General features: G+C 46.4%; 1 protein-coding gene across 1 annotated transcript in view; it reads left to right on the forward strand.

The window, feature by feature from the left end:
* PPP1R16B (protein phosphatase 1 regulatory subunit 16B) overlaps positions 1-21,160 on the forward strand; it is a 59,802-nt gene extending 38,642 nt beyond the window's left edge. The window contains exons 3-11 of the mRNA XM_030288458.4: positions 6,861-6,931; positions 9,449-9,594; positions 10,751-10,854; positions 11,136-11,260; positions 13,018-13,143; positions 13,501-13,576; positions 13,938-14,067; positions 14,811-14,979; positions 15,547-21,160. Coding sequence (XP_030144318.4) covers positions 6,861-6,931; positions 9,449-9,594; positions 10,751-10,854; positions 11,136-11,260; positions 13,018-13,143; positions 13,501-13,576; positions 13,938-14,067; positions 14,811-14,979; positions 15,547-16,068 — 1,469 coding nt within the window. The 3' untranslated portion in view covers positions 16,069-21,160. The remainder of the gene's footprint in view (positions 1-6,860; positions 6,932-9,448; positions 9,595-10,750; positions 10,855-11,135; positions 11,261-13,017; positions 13,144-13,500; positions 13,577-13,937; positions 14,068-14,810; positions 14,980-15,546) is intronic.
* The last annotated feature ends 524 nt before the right edge of the window (positions 21,161-21,684 follow it).

Consider the following 21,684-nt stretch of genomic DNA (forward strand, 5'->3'; position numbering starts at 1 on the left):
CTCAAATTAAAATGAGCTATGTTGCTCACCTGCTTGGGCCCACCAAACCCAAAATTTCAGGTGTGAACTCAGGAGAGGGGGGGTGCAGGTGCCCCTGGATTTGCTGCTGGAGAATGTGGCTGTCCATCATCCCTCGTTTTGTGTCAGGCCACTGGCCTGTGTGGCTTCCACCACAGCAGGACCATTCCCTTTGTGAGCTCTCACACCCTAAAAGCCAGCACTGCTCTGCTGGTGCCAAGCTCCTGAGTCATCCTTGGGAAACTGGCCTTGGGTTGCTTGGTCCATGCCTCCCAAAGTCTGAGTTAATATATTTTTTGAGTACTCTTTAAATCAGGACCATTCAAATAACTACTCTGAAATGCCTCATAAAGAGAGCTGAGGCTCTGCTGCAGCCCAGGTGTTTCTGTCACAGTGATATTAGGGAATCTGCTTTCCTGGCTCCCTGCCCACAGCAATCCTGAGCCCAAAGGTTATATAAAACACTCATCCCTTTCAAATCCCATCATCTCTTTAAAAACCATCCCAAAATTATTTATTTATTCTTCCAATATCAGGTGACAAATGGGAAACCAGAGAAGTAACCTTTGACTTTAATTTTGCTTTATGTATTTAGCATTTTCAGTGTGGACCAATTTCACTGTTGGTCTGACATGAGAAGAGGATCAGGATGCTTTTGAACATGACACTACACCCTTAGAAAGGTGTGTCAGATGGCAGCATCCTCTAATTTTTCTTTTCACAATTGAAATAAATTTGGCTTTGCTTCTGCTACGCCCTTCAAGCACTGTGGCTGCAGATGGGTAACTTGCACATTTCCTTATTCCAGTAATCCCAGGTGGATGGCAGCCATGAAAGAAAGATGCTTTATCATCACTAGCACTAAGTGGATTATCAGAGCTTGAAGTTCTGCGTGCAGAAGATGAAACATGTGGGATGCAGAAGGGTGTGGGGCACATCCACCCCAGAAGCAGCTGTAGGAGGTTGTCCCTTTGTAGCATTGCTATTGTTGCTGTGATGCTGCAGTGATGGGTCAAAGCATAAAGCAAAAATGGATTCAAATATGCACAAACAGGGGGAGAAAGAATTGGACTCTGTGCATTAAATAAATGTACAACTTGCTGACTTGCTGTCAGAAGAAAACTTGTAAAAGCCAGGCCCCCAAACCATGCAGGAGGAGCCTGCTGTGAAAAACAGGCTCCTTGGGGCTGAGGAGGGCTGTGCCCTCTTTACTAAGCAGCATCAGAGTCAGAAATAGATTTTCCTTGAGAGAAGCAGCCCCTGGACTCAGTGTGGCTGCCCTGGGAGTGTGGCACCAAGCAGATGGGGTCTGCTGGCCTCTCTCCAGACTTGCCAGATTTTGTGGGTATATTAGAAGCAGTGTGTGTGCCTGGCTCTAAACGGGGTGGGAAGTGTTTAACAGGCTTTGAACCTTGCTGAGAAAGCTCAGTGATCAATCAGGTGGGATGTCTTGGTGGCTGGCTCAGCCGGCAAACTGGGCTGTATTTAATTTTAGGTGTGCTCTGTGTTTGAAGCTGAGTGTGGCATTTTGCTTTCTGTGGGGTTTTTCTGTCTTTCAGAAAGCTTTAGGGAAAGCTTTTTGTGGAGTTTGTCAATGGACCAGCATGGGCTATCAGTTGTAGATTGCAGGGAGTGGAGGATAAGGCTGAGTGAGTTCATCCTGTTATTGCTCAGAGTTTAGATGTGCTGTAAAATGTGAGTATCATTGTGTGCTGGGCTAGGGAGCTGGCAGAGCACTCACAGCTTCAGTGCTGTTTTCCTGGCATTGTTCCTCCTGTGTAATAAATATCCCTGCACAACCACAGCAGTAAACATGCAGCTTTGAAGTAGCTGAGCTCCTCCACAGTGCCATGCCTGGCAGGCTGGGATCAGTCTTTGCAGACATTTGCCAGCACCCCTGTGTGTATGTCCCTACAAATAATGCTGGAAGGAGCTTCTTCTGCTGCACTGGGCCTCAGACTAAAGCTGCATTTGGGTGAAAGGGAACTGGAGCGATGTGTAAAAATGGTTTATTAACCCAAGTGAAACTTCATTTTATGCAGTGAAATCATGTGTGAATGTACAGAAATTATTGTACTGTCGTAGAGACCCCATTTTTAAAGGTGGCCTAAAAGTGCCTGGTTCACCAGAAGGTGAACTTGAAGAGTTTGGATGATTTCAAAGAGAAATTGTTGATTAAAAAAAGATTGAGACAAACCTGGATTTTTACAAAGTAATGGCCTGTGTGTGTATGTAACCTCGGAGCCCACAGGTAAGCCTGCTTGCCAGGAGAGGCAGTTTGCCATTATATATTTTTGAGAGGAATCAGGACCTCCTATCAGGAAGGTATCTGTTGGATTTTTTTTTTAATCCCTCCATGGTATCCATATCACTTCCAGCTGGCTTTTTCTCTTATGAGGTTTTAATGCTTTAGGTATGCAAGTGCTTGGTATAGATGGGAGTGTAACAGTATCCAGGATTTTATGGTGTAGCTTATTGACTTAGGGGAAACTGCACTAACAGAGGCTTTTTTTTTTTCATCATCTGGTTTAGGAATTTTTTTGGAAAAGCTGCTTCTAGTGTAAACTCAGTGGGAAGTAAGACCAATAAAAAATGATAGCACTGCAACATCTCTTCAGGCTGAGTCGATTGCCCTGTGTTGAATTTTCCTTAGGACCTTTGCAGTGTTGTTTTTACCTTTCCCCTGCCTTTTAGTTTTTTGGGGAGAATAAGTGAGGCTGGGAAAGAAAAGGAGCTTCTGAGAAGTGGTTTGCTATGTTTGAGGAGGAGAATCTTTCTAAGGCTGCCCTGGGACATCTGATGGAAGGAGGCTTAAAACCAAGGCTGTATTTTTACAGCTGTTGTGGGAGCTTTTTCCATTTAACACAGCACAGATGTGAATGATAACATATAAATTGAAGATTAATGTACACCATCTTGGTGTGTGAGAGTTTCAATTATAGGCAGAGCAAGGAGAATAATGGAAAATACATTTGAGTGATCGCTCAGTTAATATAATTTGCAATGAATTATTCACAACAATTTGTTCACCCAGCTCTTATTGTGATCATTTTCATTCCTTCATTTGCTATGCCTTTGGAACTGCTTCCCACAACTTGTGCTCGACACGTAATAAAGAATCTCCACGCACCCAGCCCTGCTCCCCACCTGCCTCCGCCCCCGTGCAGCTTTGACAGAGCTCAGCATTTTTGGCACTGAGCTCTCTAAGAAGTTAATCGTGGTGTTAGCATGGAGCCTGCTGCTGCTGAACGCGCTGGGTGACCCCAAAGAGCCCCTTCTGTGGGTTTGGGGGCTTGCAGAGGGCTCATGTCTGTGCTGTTCACTGTGGTGGGATCGTCCTTCCACCAGTGGAGGCTTGGGCCAGCAGAAGGTGCTGGGCTGTGCTGGGTGATTAATCTGTGTGCTTGGGAGCTGAGGGGTCTGTATAGCAGCAGTCATGCCTGGAGCTGGGGCAGAAAGTGTGGGGCTCTGCAGGGAAGCGTGTGACACCAGCAGGGCTAGAAGAGTTCTTCAGAATGCTTCTGCATTTTGCACACTCAGGTCCTGTCGGAATCTGTGGGTATTGGTGATTCCGAGATTGTAGAAAGTCTCTGTCTTTCTGCCTCGTTGCCAAAGAAGAAGCCATAATTCGTCTGTGCTGGTTCCAAGGTTGTTTATTCTGTTTATCTCTAACATGTTCTGCTGCCCTGCCGCAGCTCTGTCCTGCAGGGCAGCGTGTGGGGCTCTGCCCTCAGTGGGATGTTACAAACATTAAATACCAGAAACTACCTGTGCTGGATTTACAATAACGTGCCAATATCTGTCACCTACGTTGAACAGTGTGTCCCCAGCCTAAACCAACAGAAAAATGCCAACACCACAGTGAAACATGGAGGGCATGAAGAAGGAGGAAAAGGACAAGACACACCCAATTCCTCCATCTTGTCCCCTCTGAACCCCTGATCTAGAAACCTAAAATTTTACTTTTGCACCCGTGTCACACTTAATTATTACTCTTATCAAACACTCAAAGCTTGTAATTCATCCTGTAAGATTGAAAACTCCTCTCCATGGACAGAGATCACAGACAGTGTCTCTGGGGGCTCTGTCCAGGGGGGTTCCTGACCCCTGCCAGGGTCCCAGACCTGCCAGGGCAGCCAGAGGGAAGCCCTGGATTCACACAAGGTCCCTGTAAATTATGTTGTGTGTGAAGCAGCAGAGCAGGCGGGTGCTGCCACAGGTGAGGGTCCAGCTTCCAGCACTGCACAGCATCACAGATGAGTCCCCTTTCCTATTCTTAGGGCACTGGATAACCTGCAAATGCACAGTTTCTCCTGAAGTTTATCAGAAAGGAGGACTTGTTCTTCCTGGCTGTTTGGGAAGGGCTGTTCCTGGGTGCTGGGCATGGAGAAGGTGTCCATGTCCTCCCTCCATGTGCCTCTGCAGCTCACAGGGAGAGGGGGTGCTGAAGCTGCTCTTTGCCACCCCGTGCCCTGCTGCTGGGCAGGGATGGGGCTGTGTTCTGCTGTGAACTTGGGCTGCTGGGCAGGAATGAGGGTTTATTGCTGCTTGACCTGTGCTCCCCTGACGAGCCCTGACGTGCAGTTTTCAGCTTAGGACTGGACAGAAGGCAGTCTGATCTCTTCTTTGTGCCTTGCTTGCCTGGACTCAGTGGTACCACATGCACACCTAGCTGCGTTATCTGACTTTTCTGAGCCCTTTTCTGGTGTCTTGTGGCTGTCAGCCTTCAGTGTGTTAGGAGGTACTGGGAAATAAGGTGAGCCTGTGCTGAGGGCAGAAGGGAGCCAAGGGGAAGTGCACTGGGAACACGGGGCTGCTGCAGGGTTAGTGAAGAATTCAAAGCTTCTTTAGGGTAAGATTAAAACTTCTCTGAATCTTAACCCTTCAGGGCCTCCTGCAAGCTCTGTCAAGCCGTGATCACAGTGCCTTTGACACAAAACCCTGTAACAAGCTGGGATTTATGCTGCTGTTTCTTCCCATGGAGAGACAGCACTTACAAGGTTAATTTGCCAGCATCTACTTGTCCAAATCTCCATAATCAGGCAAAACATGATTATGGAGCTGTGTGTCATTAGTACACAATGGCACTTAACTGACTGAGATTGAATTAAAACCCTGATGGCAGAGCATCCAAAGTAAATAAGAGACAAGCAGGCCCACTGGTGAATGACTCGTCTATCACTCAGCTTGGATGAGGAGAGCAGGAGCTCAGGGCTGGCCAGAAACAGTAGAAGCAGAGTCATTAAATTGGATATACTGGCTGAGGTTCAGTGCTCTTATTACTGTTAAGCATGCAAGTGTTGGGGCTGTGAGTCCAGTGTAGGCGTGGGCTTCCTGCGCTGGCCTTTGAGCTGGGGACAAACCCAGAGGCTTTGGATTCTCTGTGGTGCTGGATGAGTTTTGTCTTTGCTGTATTTTGCTTTTTTGCAGCAGCTTCATCAAGCAGGTGTCATTGCCTTGAAATTATTTCCAGCAAAAGTAAATCCAAGCATTCATTTTGAGTTGGGTGAAACAACTGTGTGATGTGTTTTATTTCACTTCTGTCTGGTTTTGCCTTCCTTTGTGATAACGTCAGAGCAGTGGCTTCCAATTAAAATTTCACTTTGCTTTCGATTTGCCTTTCTTGCAAGTGCGTTTTCCAGATCTTTTAAACAAAGCCTCATAAATCATCACTGATGTCATGGTGGGTGTGTTTTCCATGTTCTGTTTTGCGTGCCAGAAGTGTTGTGTCCCCAGGGATAGCCCTGCAGATGGTTTCCCCTGTGGATGTGCTGGGGAACAGCTCCCTCTGACAGCAGCACAGGGATGGAGGCTGCAGGATGCTTTGGAGTGGGCAGCCTTGCAGTGGTTTTGATTGCCAGCTCTGAGGAAAGTTATTGCCCTTTTGGCTCTGTCAGTGCTCCTGATGGTGCAGCTCTGGTTTCACTCAGTGCTTGCATGCCCGCCCTCAAATAAGATGTGACGTGAATATCTGTTGCTGCTCTGGCCCTGGGGAGATGATTATGAACCTCTGGCTTGTGCTTGTGCTGTCAGTGACATTTGAGGTGGAAAAGCATTAGGTAGTGAAATCTCTGGAGAAAAAACAGGGAATGAGCAAGGAAACAACAGAAAATGGGCATGGATCATCAAGATCTGTCAGCAGTGTTGAATTTGAAGTTTCTGGTGTTGCTATTAATTTATGCCCTCTGCCAACCTTGTTGCTGTTGCCCTGTGCAAGCCTTTCACCTAAGGGCTAATGACTTTTCCTGTGTTTCAGAAATTTGCATTTTAATGGAATAAATGTTACCCTTTTCCCCCAAAGCAGTGATTAAAAACTAAAGCCTCTAGGAAGCTTTATCCAAACACCCAGCAGCTGAAGTGAAATGTCCAAAGCAGCCCTGGTGTATCCAGTGTGGCAGGCCCTGAATGGATAGATTACTTCTTGAGGCAATGCCTTGTCCCTCTCATGGTAGGAGGAATTTCTTCCATGGTTGTAACCCAGGACCCCAAAATCCCCTTTGGGCTCTCCTGGGCCACAGAATGCAGAGGTTGCACTCTCAGGCTTTGTGAAGCACACGGCAAAAATGGAGACTGTTCCAGCAAAACTGAATGAAAATTGTAACTGTGCTAAGTGTCCTTTGGAAGGGAGCTAGGGGAAAATTGTGTGCTGGTGCTCTCTGCTGGATAAACCCAGGCAGGCTGTGCTCTGGCTGCGGTGATGGGCCAGCGCTGGGCTTGTGGCTCCCGCAGCTCTGCCCGCACTGATGGTGTGAACTGCCTTGCCTTGAACTGTCCAGGGCTGGCTGAGAGCACGAGATGTGGCAGGGTGGCTGCTCTGACTCTCCTCTGTCCTTGCCTTGCAGTGTGTTACCTGCTGAAGAGCAACATCAGCCCCGACCTGTGCAATGAGGATGGATTAACTGCGCTGCATCAGGTGAGCTCACACCTCCCTGGGTCTTCCTGCTGCCCACTCAGCCAACCTGTCCAGCTGTAACAGGGAGACCTCTCAGATTTCTGTTTTTTCCTCTGTTAAAGCAGTGAAACGTCACCATGTTGTGCTGCTGATCTGGTTTCTTAGGGAGCAAACTGAGGTCAAATCCTTTTCTTGCTGTATCCCAGATTTTATTCAGTGATAATAAGAGCTCAGGACTCAGGGCTGGATTTTACATGTGAACAGCATTTTGCCCACCCTTTAGTTTTTGTGGGACTGGGCTCTAAATTCTTATAGCAGATTAACTCAAATTTAGAGACCTTGGGAATCCATGAGTTTAAAAGTGATTTAAGTAAATGATGCACAAAATACTTGAAGAATCCGCTGCTGCTCACTGTAGGCTCAGGGAGTCCCAAAGTCTGTATGAGATGGCAGTAGCTGATCACCAGTGAAATACAGACTTCTGTAGTGGTGTGGAGGTCTGTGGCCTTCCTTGGAGCCCCTGTGCTGTTTCCATAAGGGTTTTTTCTGTTCTTTCTCAGGCACGTGGGACTGGCCGTGCCTGGCAGCTGCCGCCTCCACTGCCCCAAACAACAGTGGCACGGTTGTCACACCAGCACTCAGGGCTTGCTGGCCATAACTCCCTGCTCTGAATGCTCCCATTGACTTGGGATTTTGGATTCTTTTGCCAGTCGCCTGCTCTCTTCAAAGCTGGGTGAATGTTTGTTTAAAAATGCAAACTGGCTCCGGGAAGAACAAAAGGTCCCACCACCATCACCTCTCCTAAGAGATGTTGTCCTGCACTCAGAGTGACACTGACAGCCTCCTTGCTTTCCCAGCCAGGCTCTAAAGCCTGGAGAATTCACCTTGCCCACTGAGAGGTTGTAAAGGTGCACTTGGGGGTTCTGATTGCAGCTTTGTATCCACTGGAATGAACTGAATCCCTGAGCACAGAGAAGCCCCTCAGTGGCACATTAGCATTCCTTCCAGTGAATGTGACTTCCTTCCACTGCTGTGATAACTTGGCTGTGTGACAGGCATGACTTTAACCCCACTTCCATGTACAAATAGTGAACAAAATAGAAGTACCTGAAAGGTCCTTGTCACTCAGTCACTGAAATGCTTGTTGTGTGTTGGAATTCAGCCCCATTAACAACCTGTACTGTGTGCTGAGCTGTGTGAGTCTGCAGCAATGCACAGATCACAAACAGGCTTTTTGCACAAGAATAATTCGTATTTTAATGTCTTTATCACCTACACATTCATGTCTAGAGGTGAACAAGAGGTGGATTGAAGAGCAAATTCCACCTTCACCAAAGGAAGGAGGTTTAAATGCAGGAAGGAAGCTGCTTTTTTTTTCTAGTGAACAATGCTTTGCAAAATGCCTCATAATTCTGGGAATCCAATTTGTGCCTCTCCAGATAACTGTGGTAGGTAGCTTGAGCTCCTGAGAAGACTTTTGCTCATCACATGCCAGTGTGTGGGATTTTCTCTAAGAAAGAGGAATGTCAGCTTGTCAGCTCATCCCTTGGTATGTGGTTACACTGGTTACACTGAGTTTCTGCTATGCTTGCTCTTGAATATGGAAGAGCCAGTGGAATAGAAGCTGTGAGGTGTTTGCTGTTATTCCCTGCTGCTTCTGCCCCCACACCAGTAAGCCCTGGAAAGCATCAGTGACCTTTTGGTCTGTCCAGTGTAGGTGTTCTGCCTTTTTGACCTGCTGGGGCTCAGTTTGGTGTTTAACTCTGCTGGAGTTAAACACTCCTTGCCAAGCAGTGCAGGATAAAGTAGGTCTCCGTGTCCAGATGCCATTTATTATTTTCCAGCTGAGCAGATATGAACCTTCATTTTCCAAATGTTGGAATCTGTGGGTATTGGTGATTCCGAGATTGTAGAAAGTCTCTGTCTTTCTGCCCCCCTGCCAAAGAAGAAGCCATAATTCGTCTGTGCTGGTTTCAAGGTTGTTTATTCTGTTTATCTCTAACATGTTCTGCTGCCCTGCCGCAGCTCTGTCCTGCAGGGCAGCGTGTGGGGCTCTGCCCTCAGTGGGATGGTACAAACATTAAATACCAGAAACTACCTGTGCTGGATTTACAATAACGTGCCAATATCTGTCACCTACGTTGAACAGTGTGTCCCCAGCCTAAACCAACAGAAAAATGCCAACACCACAGTGAAACATGGAGGGCATGAAGAAGGAGAAAAAGGACAAGACACGCCCAATTTCCTCCATCTTGTTCCCTTTGGACCCCTAATCTAGAATCCTAAAATTTTACTTTTGCACCCGTGCCACACTTAATTATTACTTATATCAATCACTCAGAGCTTGTAATTCATCCTGTAAGACTGAAAACTCTTTTGCATGGACAGAGATCACAGACAGTGTCTCTGGGGGCTCTGTCCAGGGGGGTTCCTGACCCCTGCCAGGGTCCCAGACCTGCCAGGGCAGCCAGAGGGAAGCCCTGGGTTCCCACACCCAAAGTTTAAAAAACCCCAATCTGTGTGCATTTTCCCCCTCAGTGCTGCATAGACAACTATGAGGACATAGTCAAGCTCCTCCTCAGCCACGGGGCCAACGTCAACGCCAAGGACAACGAGCTGTGGACTCCACTGCACGCAGCAGCCACGTGTGGTCACATCAACCTGGTGAAGATCCTCATCCAGCAGTAGGTGGCTTTTGTGTCTGTCCTTTCTGTGGGTCTCATTCTACCCACAGTGTCTGTGGATGGAAACTGAGACTGCTTAGGGCCTTAGGAGATTGCAGCAGTGGTGATGATTCCCCCATTTCACGCTGCTCGTGGGGGTCCTGCCTGCTTGGGGGAGAAGGGAATGAAGGAGGAAGAGCAGAAAGGCTGAGGAGACAATAAAACTCTGGATGACTAGGCTCAGTTTCATGAAGTTTTTGGAGACTGGGCCAAAAATTGCCCCTTTTTGCCTGTGTTCTGGTGTGCCTGTGGGACTGTGGTTGCTGGGGGGTAGAAACAGGAGCAGTCAGCAGGATCCACCCTCAAGCTCCTAAACAGCACTTCAGATCTTGCAGCCCCAGTCAAGCAGACACTAGTGTAGGAGGGCAGCAGTGTGTTTGTGTAACTCAGACACCTGGGTGAACTTTGTGACCTGTCTCACTGGGTCTTAATTAGTGATCATTAAACTTCCTGCAATATTTGATCCCCAGTGGTGACACGGTGCTTGACCAAGTCCCTAAAGATCAAGTCTTCCTAGACTTGCAGCGAGGAGGAGGAAAGCAGGTGTGTTTTGAGCTGTTCCATGAGCACCTGTGGTGAATCCTGCCTGGAGCAGATAGCTGTGCCTGTGTGTGCAGCCCCCTCCTCTCTTTCCCAGAGTGCTGGTGCTTTGGGAATGTTAACCTGCTGCCTTGCCTGCTGCTGCTTCCTCGGGAGAGAGACTTCTCCCTATGGTGCTGCCATCTGGGAGATAACCATTGAAAATTTGGCTTTTCTTTAACTGTATAATGAATGAGAGAAGAGGATGAGTCAAACATTCCTTGAAGGATGTTCCCACTTGGGTTAGGAAATTTTTGGATGAGGGCTATAAAAATGGAGCAGATGTGGAACACAGGGCATTACTGACTCAGGAAGGAGGTGTAGTGTGCTGCCTTTCATCCAGTTCTGGAATTAATCTTCTCCATTCGTAGCTCCACAACTTTGCTTCAAATCTTTCTTATCTCATACATACCTTGGTGGCATTTGGGCAACTGTCAAATCCCAGTTACTTTTTCCTAAGCATTTATCCCAGTGTTTGGCACTGTCTGCTCCAGGATGTCTGAGTCCTTGCTGGTGTAACTCAGTTTTCCCCTTGCAGTGGAGCAGACCTGTTGGCAGTCAATGCAGATGGCAACATGCCATATGACCTCTGTGAAGATGAGCCAACCCTGGATGTCATTGAGACTTGCATGGCCTATCAAGGTAAGGAGACTGAGTTTATGTAAAATCAGAAATGGGTCAGTATGGTACTAAAAATTACCCTGTTTCTCAGCTCTTGATTTGCCTCTGGAGAAAAGCAGAGAGCTGCTCCTGGCATAATTTCTTGGGACCTGACTCTGTCTGGTTATTCTGATTCTTAAAGATCATGAGGGTGAAGGATGTGGGGTCATATCAGCCAGGACCATAAGTCTTATTTTACTCAACCAGTGGCAAATATTACTCTACCTTTCCAACTGTCCTTTTTCTACCTGGAATTTTAACAGGGATTACGCAGGAAAGGATCAATGAGATGCGAGCTGCTCCGGAGCAGGTCATGATCTGTGACATTCATGACATACTTGCAACTGGCCAAGACCTGAACAGGACTGATGCCCAAGGTGCTACGCTGGTGAGTGAAACTGCAGCGCCTTCAGTTTTGCTTTCCTTCAGCCCAGAGGTGATGAAACCTTCCCTGGAGCAGCAGTTACACAAAATCAAAAGCAAGTCACTGAGAGAAGTCCCACAGAACACAACACATCTACTGACCTGCAGGGAAATGGGCCTGGAACACCTCCCAGGAACCTCTTGCTTCTCGTGGACTGATTGAACTCCTGTGGAGGAGATGTGAGAGCCCTCTGGTTTTGCCAGGAGCAGGATCCAGTGCTGAGGACCCTGGAGCCTTCCTGCTCCTTTCTGCTGTGTGTGGGTCTGCCTCACACAGGGTCAGTGGCTGCTGTGTGTGTTCACACTGGGGGCACCTGGCCCTGGGCAGAGGTGGGCACCCAGGACACGAGTACAGCACAAAGCAAGCTGGCATCTGCTTTGTCTGCACAGGGACTGAGAAGGCTGAGCAATCCTAGTTCTTCTCACCCCACAAATATTCTCCTAAATAATATCTTACAGCAGTCCCAGCTTAGGGAAGGTTCAGTAATGAGGTCATATTTGCTGGGCATTTCATACAACCATGGTCATTTAATGCTTGGGTCCAGACATTACTGATATACAGGCACTTGGTTCGTGTGTTTGAGAGCCAGGCCATGGCAGTGCATGCAGTTTTTTAATCTGGATGTCACCTTTAGCATATACCAGAAGTGTAAGGGAGGGCAGGCTCCCTTGAAGGTAAGCTTGGATAACTGAAATTCTTATTGCAGCTTATTTTTAACACATTTTTCCCTTTAACAAGGACTGTGTACATATATTTAAGCAGACCTCTGGGCTCCCCCTTTTGTATTATCCCCCAGTGATTCCTTATTAATTTATGTGGCCTCTAGAAAGTGGCATAAAATTTATGTAGAAATTAATTGACTTGCCAGAAAGCATCAGGAATTATTTCCAGATGAATTTTAACTCCATGTGGTAGCATCCTCATGAAATTTTTTTGAAAAGAAGCTTTGATTCTCTCATTTAGCACAGCTGAAGTAGGAGGAGCTCTGAGTGGAGTTAATCCCTTCAGAGCAGTGCATGGGCTAGTGTTTTGCTCAGAGATGCAACAGCAGACTGCAATTATCAAAATCTTCTGATTCATGAAGCTGAGGGACTGAAAGAGACCATTATTGATTGTCTCCAAAGTGGTGGCTCTAGTTGGAAGCCAGTATCTGAAAAATCATACTCCCTTAAGTTAAAGTAGCCAAGGTTTAAAATGGTTTTGACTTTCAAATGGTGAAAATAATTATGATGTGATTGGAAGTGCAATTGCACGGAGAGAGTCCTGACTAAAGCAGGCTGTAAATTTGATTCAAAAAAATCACACCCACAGCACTTCAGTGGGGAAGAGGAGATGTTCTTCTGGCTTGAGGAATGCAGAACTTAGAGTGGATGATGTTCTGCATTGCAGGCTCGTGTTTTGATGGTGCTTTCCTACAGATTGGGAAGCACTTAAAAGCCCCTGATTTAAAATGTGAATACATTATTTTTCTCATCCATATATCTGAGTTATTCGAAGAAATGATAAGCAATTTCCTCTCCAAACAGAATTACATGCAGGCAATACTGAGCTTTAATAACAGGAACGACCTGCTTTTGACCCGGTGCCATCTGCCCAGTGTGAAATGTGCTGCCTGTTCAGCTCTAGGCTCAAACATTATCCAAGAAAATCCTCTGAAACTTGGTGTATAAAACCTTCTGTGGTCCTTGCAGGCAGCTCATGCTCTGTTCCTTATCTCCTAGCTGCATATAGCTGCAGCCAATGGTTATCTGCATGCAGCTGAAGTGCTTCTTGACCAGGGGGCAAGCCTGGATGTTAAGGACTGGGATGGCTGGGAACCTCTGCATGCTGCTGCTTTCTGGGGACAGGTAAGGATTTTGCTCTAAGTGTCCTATATGAGGGTGGCATTTCTTTCTGCCTGAACAAACTGGAGTACTCTGAAAATTGAATAAATCTGTTGTGGGGTTGGGCTCTCTGGACAGCATCAGAGGAGATCCCATGGGCACCAAAAAGAACTGGTTGCTGAGAAATTTCAGGCAGAGCATGCCAGTGCAGGTGGATGGGTGGGAACAGTGTTTAACATCATATACATACCCGAGTTATTTGAGGTGAGTTGAACCTGCGTGCCTTTGCCTCTCATCTTATTCCAACCTTTCAGCTTTAGGGAGGAAAGCTTAATTTGCCTGAAATACCTCTGTCAACTTGGCTTTCTTTCCGTTCTTTAGATGCAGATGGCTGAATTGCTCGTGTCCCATGGGGCTAGTTTGAGCGCCAGGACATCTTTGGATGAGATGCCAATAGGTGAGTTTATGAAACTTAAAGAAAGAAATGTTTAAGAAACGGCTGGAATCCTCATGTGGTGCTTTCTGAAGCATTAACATAATGTTTTAGGTATTGTTTTAGAATCAAAGTGAAAGTTTCTTTAACTGGGATTGAAGTTTTGAAGCAGCACTTTACTACAGAAAATGCTTCTTCCTGCTCACAAAAAGAAGGAAGAAGGCATATCCCAAGCACCAAGTCTTCCTGCTGTGTGTTTCCTATGTTATCCCCTGCTGTTATGTGCAACCCTAAGACCTGGGTGTCTAACTAGGAAGGCACAAATAGTAACGTGGTGTTAATGAGAACTGTCTGACAAAGGGCTTGGTCTGTGTGTGTGCCATAGATCTGTGTGAAGAGGAGGAATTCAAAGTACTGCTTCTGGAGCTGAAGCACAAACACGATGTGATCATGAAGTCTCAGATGAGGCATAAATCCTCCCTGAGCCGCAGGACCTCCAGCACGGGCAGCCGGGGGTGAGTTCTGCTGTTCCCTGCAGGTCACCGGGGGCACTGGCCTGGCCACCCAGCTGTGGTTGCAGAGCTCCCTGAGGTCGGTGAGAACTCATCTGTCCTTTCTGAGTGATCTCAGGAAAGGCAGCAGCTCACTTTGGTTGCTGGAAGCAGAGCTCCTTCAAGAGTGGCTTTTTCACTAGGAAGAGGTGCTAATTCTTGGGGGGGGAATGGTTTTGTGCTGGTGTGGTTTAAGAACTGCCCTGAGCACAGGACTAAATGGCAAGAATTTACCCTGTTAAACCACTTAAACTGGTGTTGGAAAATCAGTGCTTCAAGTAGATTAACTTGAGCTTTTCAGTAGTATGTCACATGGCCAAGCTGCAGTGCTGAGACACAGTTTGCAGAGGTATTTATGAGATGTTTACACCAAAGCAGTCCTACACACCACAAAGCTCCCTAAACAGCCCATGGGCCATTTCCTTCTAGATTTACTCCACTGGTTGCAGAATAGGTCCATAAGGTGACCTGCATGAGCTCTAACACAGATTTGCAGTGCCAGTTTAGAGCTCCTTAAAATTCCTCCCACCTTCAGTATCCACGCCAGTGCCTTCGCTTTGCGTGGGTGCCAGGAAGCTGAATCCACGTTCCATTCCAGAGGGAGAGGCTGGGAAGTGTGAGGAGGAGGAGGTGAGAAGGGCTACAGGCTAAGAGGAAATGTCCATGACCTGCTCACAGCTTTGATGCCCCTTGTCCCTGTCCCACAGGAAGGTGGTGAGGAGGGCCAGCCTTTCGGACAGGACAAACCTTTACAGGAAGGAGTGTGAGAAGGAGGCCATGGTGTGGCAGCAGCTGGGGGCAGCAGAAGAAGGAAGAAACTCAGGTCTCATTGGAGAAATTGGGGAGACTCGGTCTGACCAGGAGAATACAGACCCTGTAAGGAATCTCTTCTATTTCATGGGAGTCCCTGAGGAGGGCTGGTGGTGCAGGTTCAGTAGCAGTGGGTGGAAGGTGGCTGAAAAATCTGTAGACCTCATCCACCTGGTGTAAACAAGAGACTAAATTCTCGTTTGATATAAACTGGGATGTCCCACTCAAGTGGAAAGCCTGTTTTGGATGTACAACTGCATACATAGTTTTGAGATAAAAATGAAACAGGATGCTCAAAAAAAAATAGTGTCTGCCTTTCATTCTAAAGCTCACAAACTGGTAATTCACAAAAGAATTATAAGCATGCTTTGCAGTGACTTGTTTTTAATTAAGTTATTGTCACGTTATGTAGATAAGATTTTTGTGTGTGTGTGAGGCCTTCAGAGTTAAGGTTCCATGTCCTGTTTGGGAAATAGCTCCTGGTTGGGACTGACAGCATTAGTGGGGGAATTCAATGTTTGTGCTGCAGCACCCGTCTGGTATAAAGGCTGAGTGTGAACAGACTTAGGTTATTGCAGGGATGACCCCTGCCATGGGGAATGGGGGAAAATGCTCTTTTACGTCTTGTTACAGAATTCAGTGCTGGAGAACTCCCTCCTCCCGGAGCTAGCGAACAAAAGCACGCAGTGTGACACCGAGATGCCGCTGCAGAACGGACTGATGGCATCTGCCAGCCCTTACCAGTACACCTTTTCCAACGGGGACATTTGGAGCATGCACGCTGAGCCTGACCCCAGCAGCGCCGGGCACGTGCTGCCCTACGGCAGCCCCGGGCTGCCCGAGGCCCCGCAGCTCTGGGGCACCTACAAGGAGCACAACCACCAAACGCTGTCGGAACTGAAGCGGCAGCGAGCTGCAGCCAAACTCCTCCAGCACCCCTTCCTCAGCACCCACTTCAGCACCGGCGTGGCAGGAGTTGCTGAGAGCGTGGGCGAGGCCAAGTCGCACTTAATCGAATCCAGGACTTCTCCCTACAGCTCCAATGGGACCTCAGTGTATTACACAGTGTCCAGTGGTGATCCACCCCTCTTGAAATTCAAAGCTCCCATGGAGGAAATGGAAGAGAAGGTTCATGGGTGCTGCAGGATTTCCTAGTCTGGTCTGTGTGTCACCCCAGAGGACACGAGACGTGGCTGGGCTGGTTGGATCTATCGCAGTGAGCGGGTTGTTTGCATTTCAAAGGGAGAATTTGGTTATGGACATCCTGACTGTGGCAGCCTTGTTCATCTCAAATTGTACTTCACCCTGCCAATTACTTCCATTGCAGCTGGATGAGTAATGCAGGTGGAGCAAGGCTCTTAGGAGGGAGGCACATCAATATGGTGTCAAAAGAGTCTCCTGAGTCTTTCTCCCTGGGGAAGGAAGGTATGGTGTGCTGCCTCCCCATCCCTGGGAAGCCATGCGATGCCTTGGAACAAAGAAAGGATCTGAATTCAAATCTGTGTGTCTGAGCCTCCTGCTGTAAGTCACTGAGCAGCTGGAAGGTGACAGTTCAGACCTGTGTTTCCACTCTTGAGTGATACACATATCCTGGAGGGGAGGTCAGCCCCCACGTGAGGTTTGCAAGAGTGGACAGAGCTGTTTCCCACACAGCTGGATCCAGCACTTCCTGGGCCAGAGCAACAAGAAAGCACAGATGCTGCACTTAGGAAGTTTGCAAGGCGTTACCTCCTTGCAGTGACAGCTCACCATCACAAACTGTGCACTGGCTGGGTCCTGTTCTGCTCCTGTCAGCTTGTCACTGCAGACTGCCATCAGGTTTGAAGCAGAACTTTTCCTGGAACAGGCTTCACTCAATAGGCTTTAAAACTGATGTTGCAATAAAGGGGCCCTGGCAATAGAATTTTACTGCAATAAAATACTGACAAAGGTCTATATTGGGATAAGTAATTAAAAAAACTTATTTGTACTATTTAGACTCTTAATTTGTTAAAACTGAAAAGACTTTTGTTGATCTCACTTTCCTATTGATTCTGTTTGTTTACTCTGTACGCTCAACACAGATACTAGGGGCAATATGCTTTGTGTTCTGATTTTTTCTGGATTTCCAGAACCACAGTGCTCAGGAGGAATGGGAAGGAAAGGCTTGCCAACACTAACCTAGGAATGCCATGGAAGCATTTCTAATCCCGTAGATGTGACGACACTTGCATTAACCTGCATTCTTTGGCTGAGAAATAACTGTAACCATTGCTGTGGTAGTTGAACACTGCAGCAGGACAGGAGATGTTTTGTTCTGTTCTCCAGCTCCCTTGCTGAAGCTGTCAGCAGTGGGTAGCAGCTGGCAGAGGCAGGTTTAAATGCCTCTGTGTCTGGAGGAGTTGCCTGACACTTAACAAAGCCTCTCTGCTGTGGAGCAGCTGCAGTGCCAGCCCTGTCTGGGTGTAGTTCATGTTAACTCTGGGAGCCCACCTGGCAAACACTGGCACGGGGTAACCTGGGGTTTGGCACCGGCTTTGCAGCAAGTTCAGGCTTTGTGTACCTGGGGGAGGTGAGAGGAGAGTGCGGGACAGCTCTGAGGAACTGGCCACACTTAAGTTGTGTCTAAGAAAGAACTGTAAATCTCTAACTCCTCTGCACAGAGAGGCTGTCATACATGTAGCTGTTTGACTGCATGAATATGTGTCTTCTTGGGCAGCTTAAATTCCAAACTCTGAAAACACGAACCTGTTTGGGTCTCTGTGAGCCTCAGTGGATTAAATCCAGCTCATGTAGTTGTGCTTCAGCCAAGCAACAGCAAATGCACCTTCCACCCATCTTCCTTTTATCTGGCACCTGTTTGACATCAACATTCCCTTTCACATGTACTCTCCCTTTGCAGGGATCCTCACAGCCTTAACTTTTTTCTAGGCTATAAAAAGTTGACTGAGGCTGCCAGTGACTGTTAAGTGCTACCCTCTGCCCCCCATTAAATGCACCCATTGCTGGTGCTGGATACATTCCTATACAGGGCTCTGGGCTCCTTGGGGCAGCAGGGGTAGCTGTGTGCCACCACACTGCCACACTGTGCAGGAGATGCCTTTGGACCTGTGAGGTACCAGGCTGACAATTCAATGCTTTGAATTATAGGAAGATAGAATTCTTTTTCCTCTCCAATATTAGGTGCAAACTACAAAGTGGTAGCAGTTGATCTGGTTCACTTAAAACTTCAGTTTTGCTAAAGGCAGAGCTTGAAGTATCCAGAGAAGTTGGGCTCCCTCCATTGTTGAAACATATGCTAATTATAGAACTAGAAAACACTTCTTGTGCTTGACCTCAAAGGATTTTGAAAGTCATTCTGTGGTAGTAAGAGGACGATTTGGTAATTGGAAAGACTTTACTACATCTGTGTGTGGTTAACAGTGGCTCTTCTGATTACCTTGAGTAAATTATTCTGGGATAACACGAGTGTGGCCTGGCTGTTGTTCAGAACTGGGGAGATGATCTTTCAGGTGCCTCTCTTCTCCCGTGGTGGTGAGGTTTGTCTCTCCACATCCATCCTGATGAGATTTCTGAACTCTAACAAATTTTGGTGCCGCTACCTACTAGGTTGTATATGGTGCAAAATTTGGGCCCAGATGTTGCCTTCCCTCCCAGCAAAGGAGGAGTAGGGCCCTTTTCCTTCTCAGAGCAACTTTGTGCTAGCAAGTGTATTGAACCCTGCCCAACTCCAAGGAAATGAAAAGGAGATCACTGAATGCAACAGTGTAAAGTAGTTGGAGGCTTCTTTTCACTGAGCGCTATTAATACGTTGAAACTGCAGGAAATCAGTCCATTTTAAACAAACAGCTTTTTGCCTTCCAGTGGTATTTCACATAAGTTGAACTCTGGGATCTCATCATCCTAGCTGTGAAGTCTAGTGGTGCCTGATCTAATGTAATCCATTCTTAATCAGACAGGAGAGTTACTAATGGTAAGAGGCAGTAATGGATAAATCTTGCAGGATATATTTCACAGCCCTGCCAAGTATTTACCTACCACTGGCTTTGGGCTGAAGTTGCACCAGGGTGTGAGCTGGAAGGCTGTTGAAGAATGGCCTGGAATGGATTCATGCTTCTGTGTGGTGACATTTGGGATATAATTGTCACTGCCTGAGGAGCACTGGCAGAGCTGTTGGTTGTAGGTCTGGGATGAAGGATTCTGTAAGGTGGATAACTAACTTGCTTCTGGTGGACTATTTTGTGAAGAAAAACAGATTTTTGGGGGAATAAAAAACACACAGGTTCTCTACATGGGCATTACAGCAGCCTACCTCTAGGAAGAACACTTTTCACTGTAAAATTGAGCAGTGTTGCAACAATAGTGGGGGTTTGATATCTGTGTGTTTAAAGGCCATCCCCGAGGAAAGCTCTGAGGTACAGAGCAGAGGGCACTTGGCTATTTCATTGGACCGTAATATGGCTGAAAGCTGTAGAACCTAAAAATCATGTTGTGACTGACATAGTTTATTAGAGGAGCATTTGAGGTTTTTATGACATACTGAATGGTTTTAAGATCAATAAATATCTAATTACAGATTCAAGGCCAGATTAGAGTCCCAGTTCAGTTACGAGTGAGCCAAAGGTTGTAGCTGTTCATAGAGACTGTACAAAGATCTGAGAATGTGAATGTCTTGACAGATCTGTTGCAGGCAGAGCTGCATGAGAATAACCCTTCCTTCTCCTCACAATGTTTTCCTGTGTGCTGAGTTTGTACTGTTTCTAGTGGTTGATTGAGAGCAGCTTTACATTCCATGTTGAGAGAATTTGTTAGATGGAGAAAAAAGTGTCTTTCAAAACAGTGTCTCTACTTTAGTGAGCTCAGCACTGAAATGTTAGATAAGGGCTTAAGTCCCATTGCTGGGATCTGTTTGAAATCAGACCTGGATCTGTGTTTCACATACCACATTATGTGATTTCAGCCCGCCTAATTTCATTTCTTTGGTGCTCCTGAATCTTAAAACCCTCCCAATTTTGGGAAGAACTGACCCTAGCTGAAGTGATTCTGTGCCATCTTGGAGGTGTGGTTGAAGAACCACCTGGATGAGGAACTCCTGGTAGGGAAGGGGAAGAGCATGGCAGAGCAATAGCAATAATGACTCAGTGCAATACTCAGTGGAAGCAGTGAATTCTTTGGTTTATTGAGCAGGATCTTACTTCATGGGGTTGAAATCCCTTAAAAGCTCCCAAATGAAATTACAACTTCTATCTAGTGTCCTTTTTTCTTCAGTCTTGGAGCTCTGATTACCCCTATCATCCCTGCTGAAACAAAATCAGTTACCATGGAAAAGGGAATATGCTGAGGAAGCAATAGCACTGGTCTCCAGTGAGCCATGCATGAATTGTTTGTCTGCTGGAAGGTTTCTCCCTACACCTGGGTTATTTCTGTGCCTTATACTTGCTAAAGGTAACTCGTCTCTGGAAGGTTTGTGGCGACTATACAGTTCTTGCTGATTTTTAACTTGGAGACTTTTGCAAGGGGATAACAGTCCAGAGCATGCCAGATTGTGACATTATTAATTGCTCTTTCAATTTCTCTCATGATCGCCACTTCTCTCTTCCTAAATACACAGAAAGGAGATGCACAGGGGCTTCATTGTATTTTAACAACTCATGTTGACTGCTTTGGTGTGTCAGTTCTCTACAGGCAGAATTCAGAATGTGCTTGCAGCACCAAAGTCTCACCTCTTAGACCAGAGCACCTTTACATTTTTTCTTTTGTTTTGCTGTGTGACAGAACAGTTCTCCCTTTGGTTGTTCTTCACCTTTACTCTGTTTTCATGTTGGCCAAACTGCTAAAGGACTTCTCAGTTCTCTCACACAATTAAAGTACCGCTGGGCTCTCCGGGCAACATCTACCATGGCACGATTATGACCTAGAATATTTTGCTGTATTTCAACCGTGGAAGCTGTAGTAGAGGAAACTCTGCTCGAGATACCTGTTCCCAAAGCTACACCAATGCAATGATCTCCACCCGCAGCTGGAGGGGAGACACGGGTTTTTAAACAGTGCAGATGCAGCCTTAGTATTGCCACCACCACGTCTTCAGCCTTTAGATTGCAGTGTGAGGTTGCAGAAGTGTGGATAAGCCTGGTACAGGCGGGACTGCTGCGTGTACAGGACACTAAGAGATGATGGCAAGCCTTCTGCAATAACTCGTAATTCCACTGATCAGTAGTAAATGATGTACAGATAAAACTTGATGAAATGTATTTTATGTGAAGAAAAAGATAATGTAAGAACTGTATATTGTATTAGCAGCTTTGTGTATAAAATGGCATTTTGGCAATCAGAGTCTAATATATTTAAAACTTTTTTTAAAAAAGGATATTTGATATTGTATGGAATTGACTTTATTGCTACTGTAAGTATGAAGATGGTTTCTTAACATGTTGAAGCAATGCATAAAATCTTAAACTTTATGTAAAACTCATGCCAAAAGTGTATGTTTGACAGTATTAGCACCTGACTCAGTGTCTTTAATAGAGAGATTGAATTTTTTAATTTAAAAATTATATTAAATTTCTTTTAATAATACAAAAATGCCACTGAGGGGTTTTTTTGTTTGTTTGTTTGTTTAGTTGGTTGGTTTTTAACTAGTTTGAGTTTTGGCACTCTGTTAAATATCTCTGCCCCTCAGCTGTCTACACCAGGGGATGTCTAGAAGAGGAAATCAAGGCAGTGGATGGATGTAATTTGGATGGGTTCAGAGTTCAGGAGGCGTTTGGACAGTGCTCTCAGGGCCATGGTGGC

This window comes from Taeniopygia guttata, chromosome 20, assembly GCF_048771995.1.
Source record: "Taeniopygia guttata chromosome 20, bTaeGut7.mat, whole genome shotgun sequence".
NCBI classification, from domain to species: Eukaryota; Metazoa; Chordata; class Aves; order Passeriformes; family Estrildidae; genus Taeniopygia; species Taeniopygia guttata.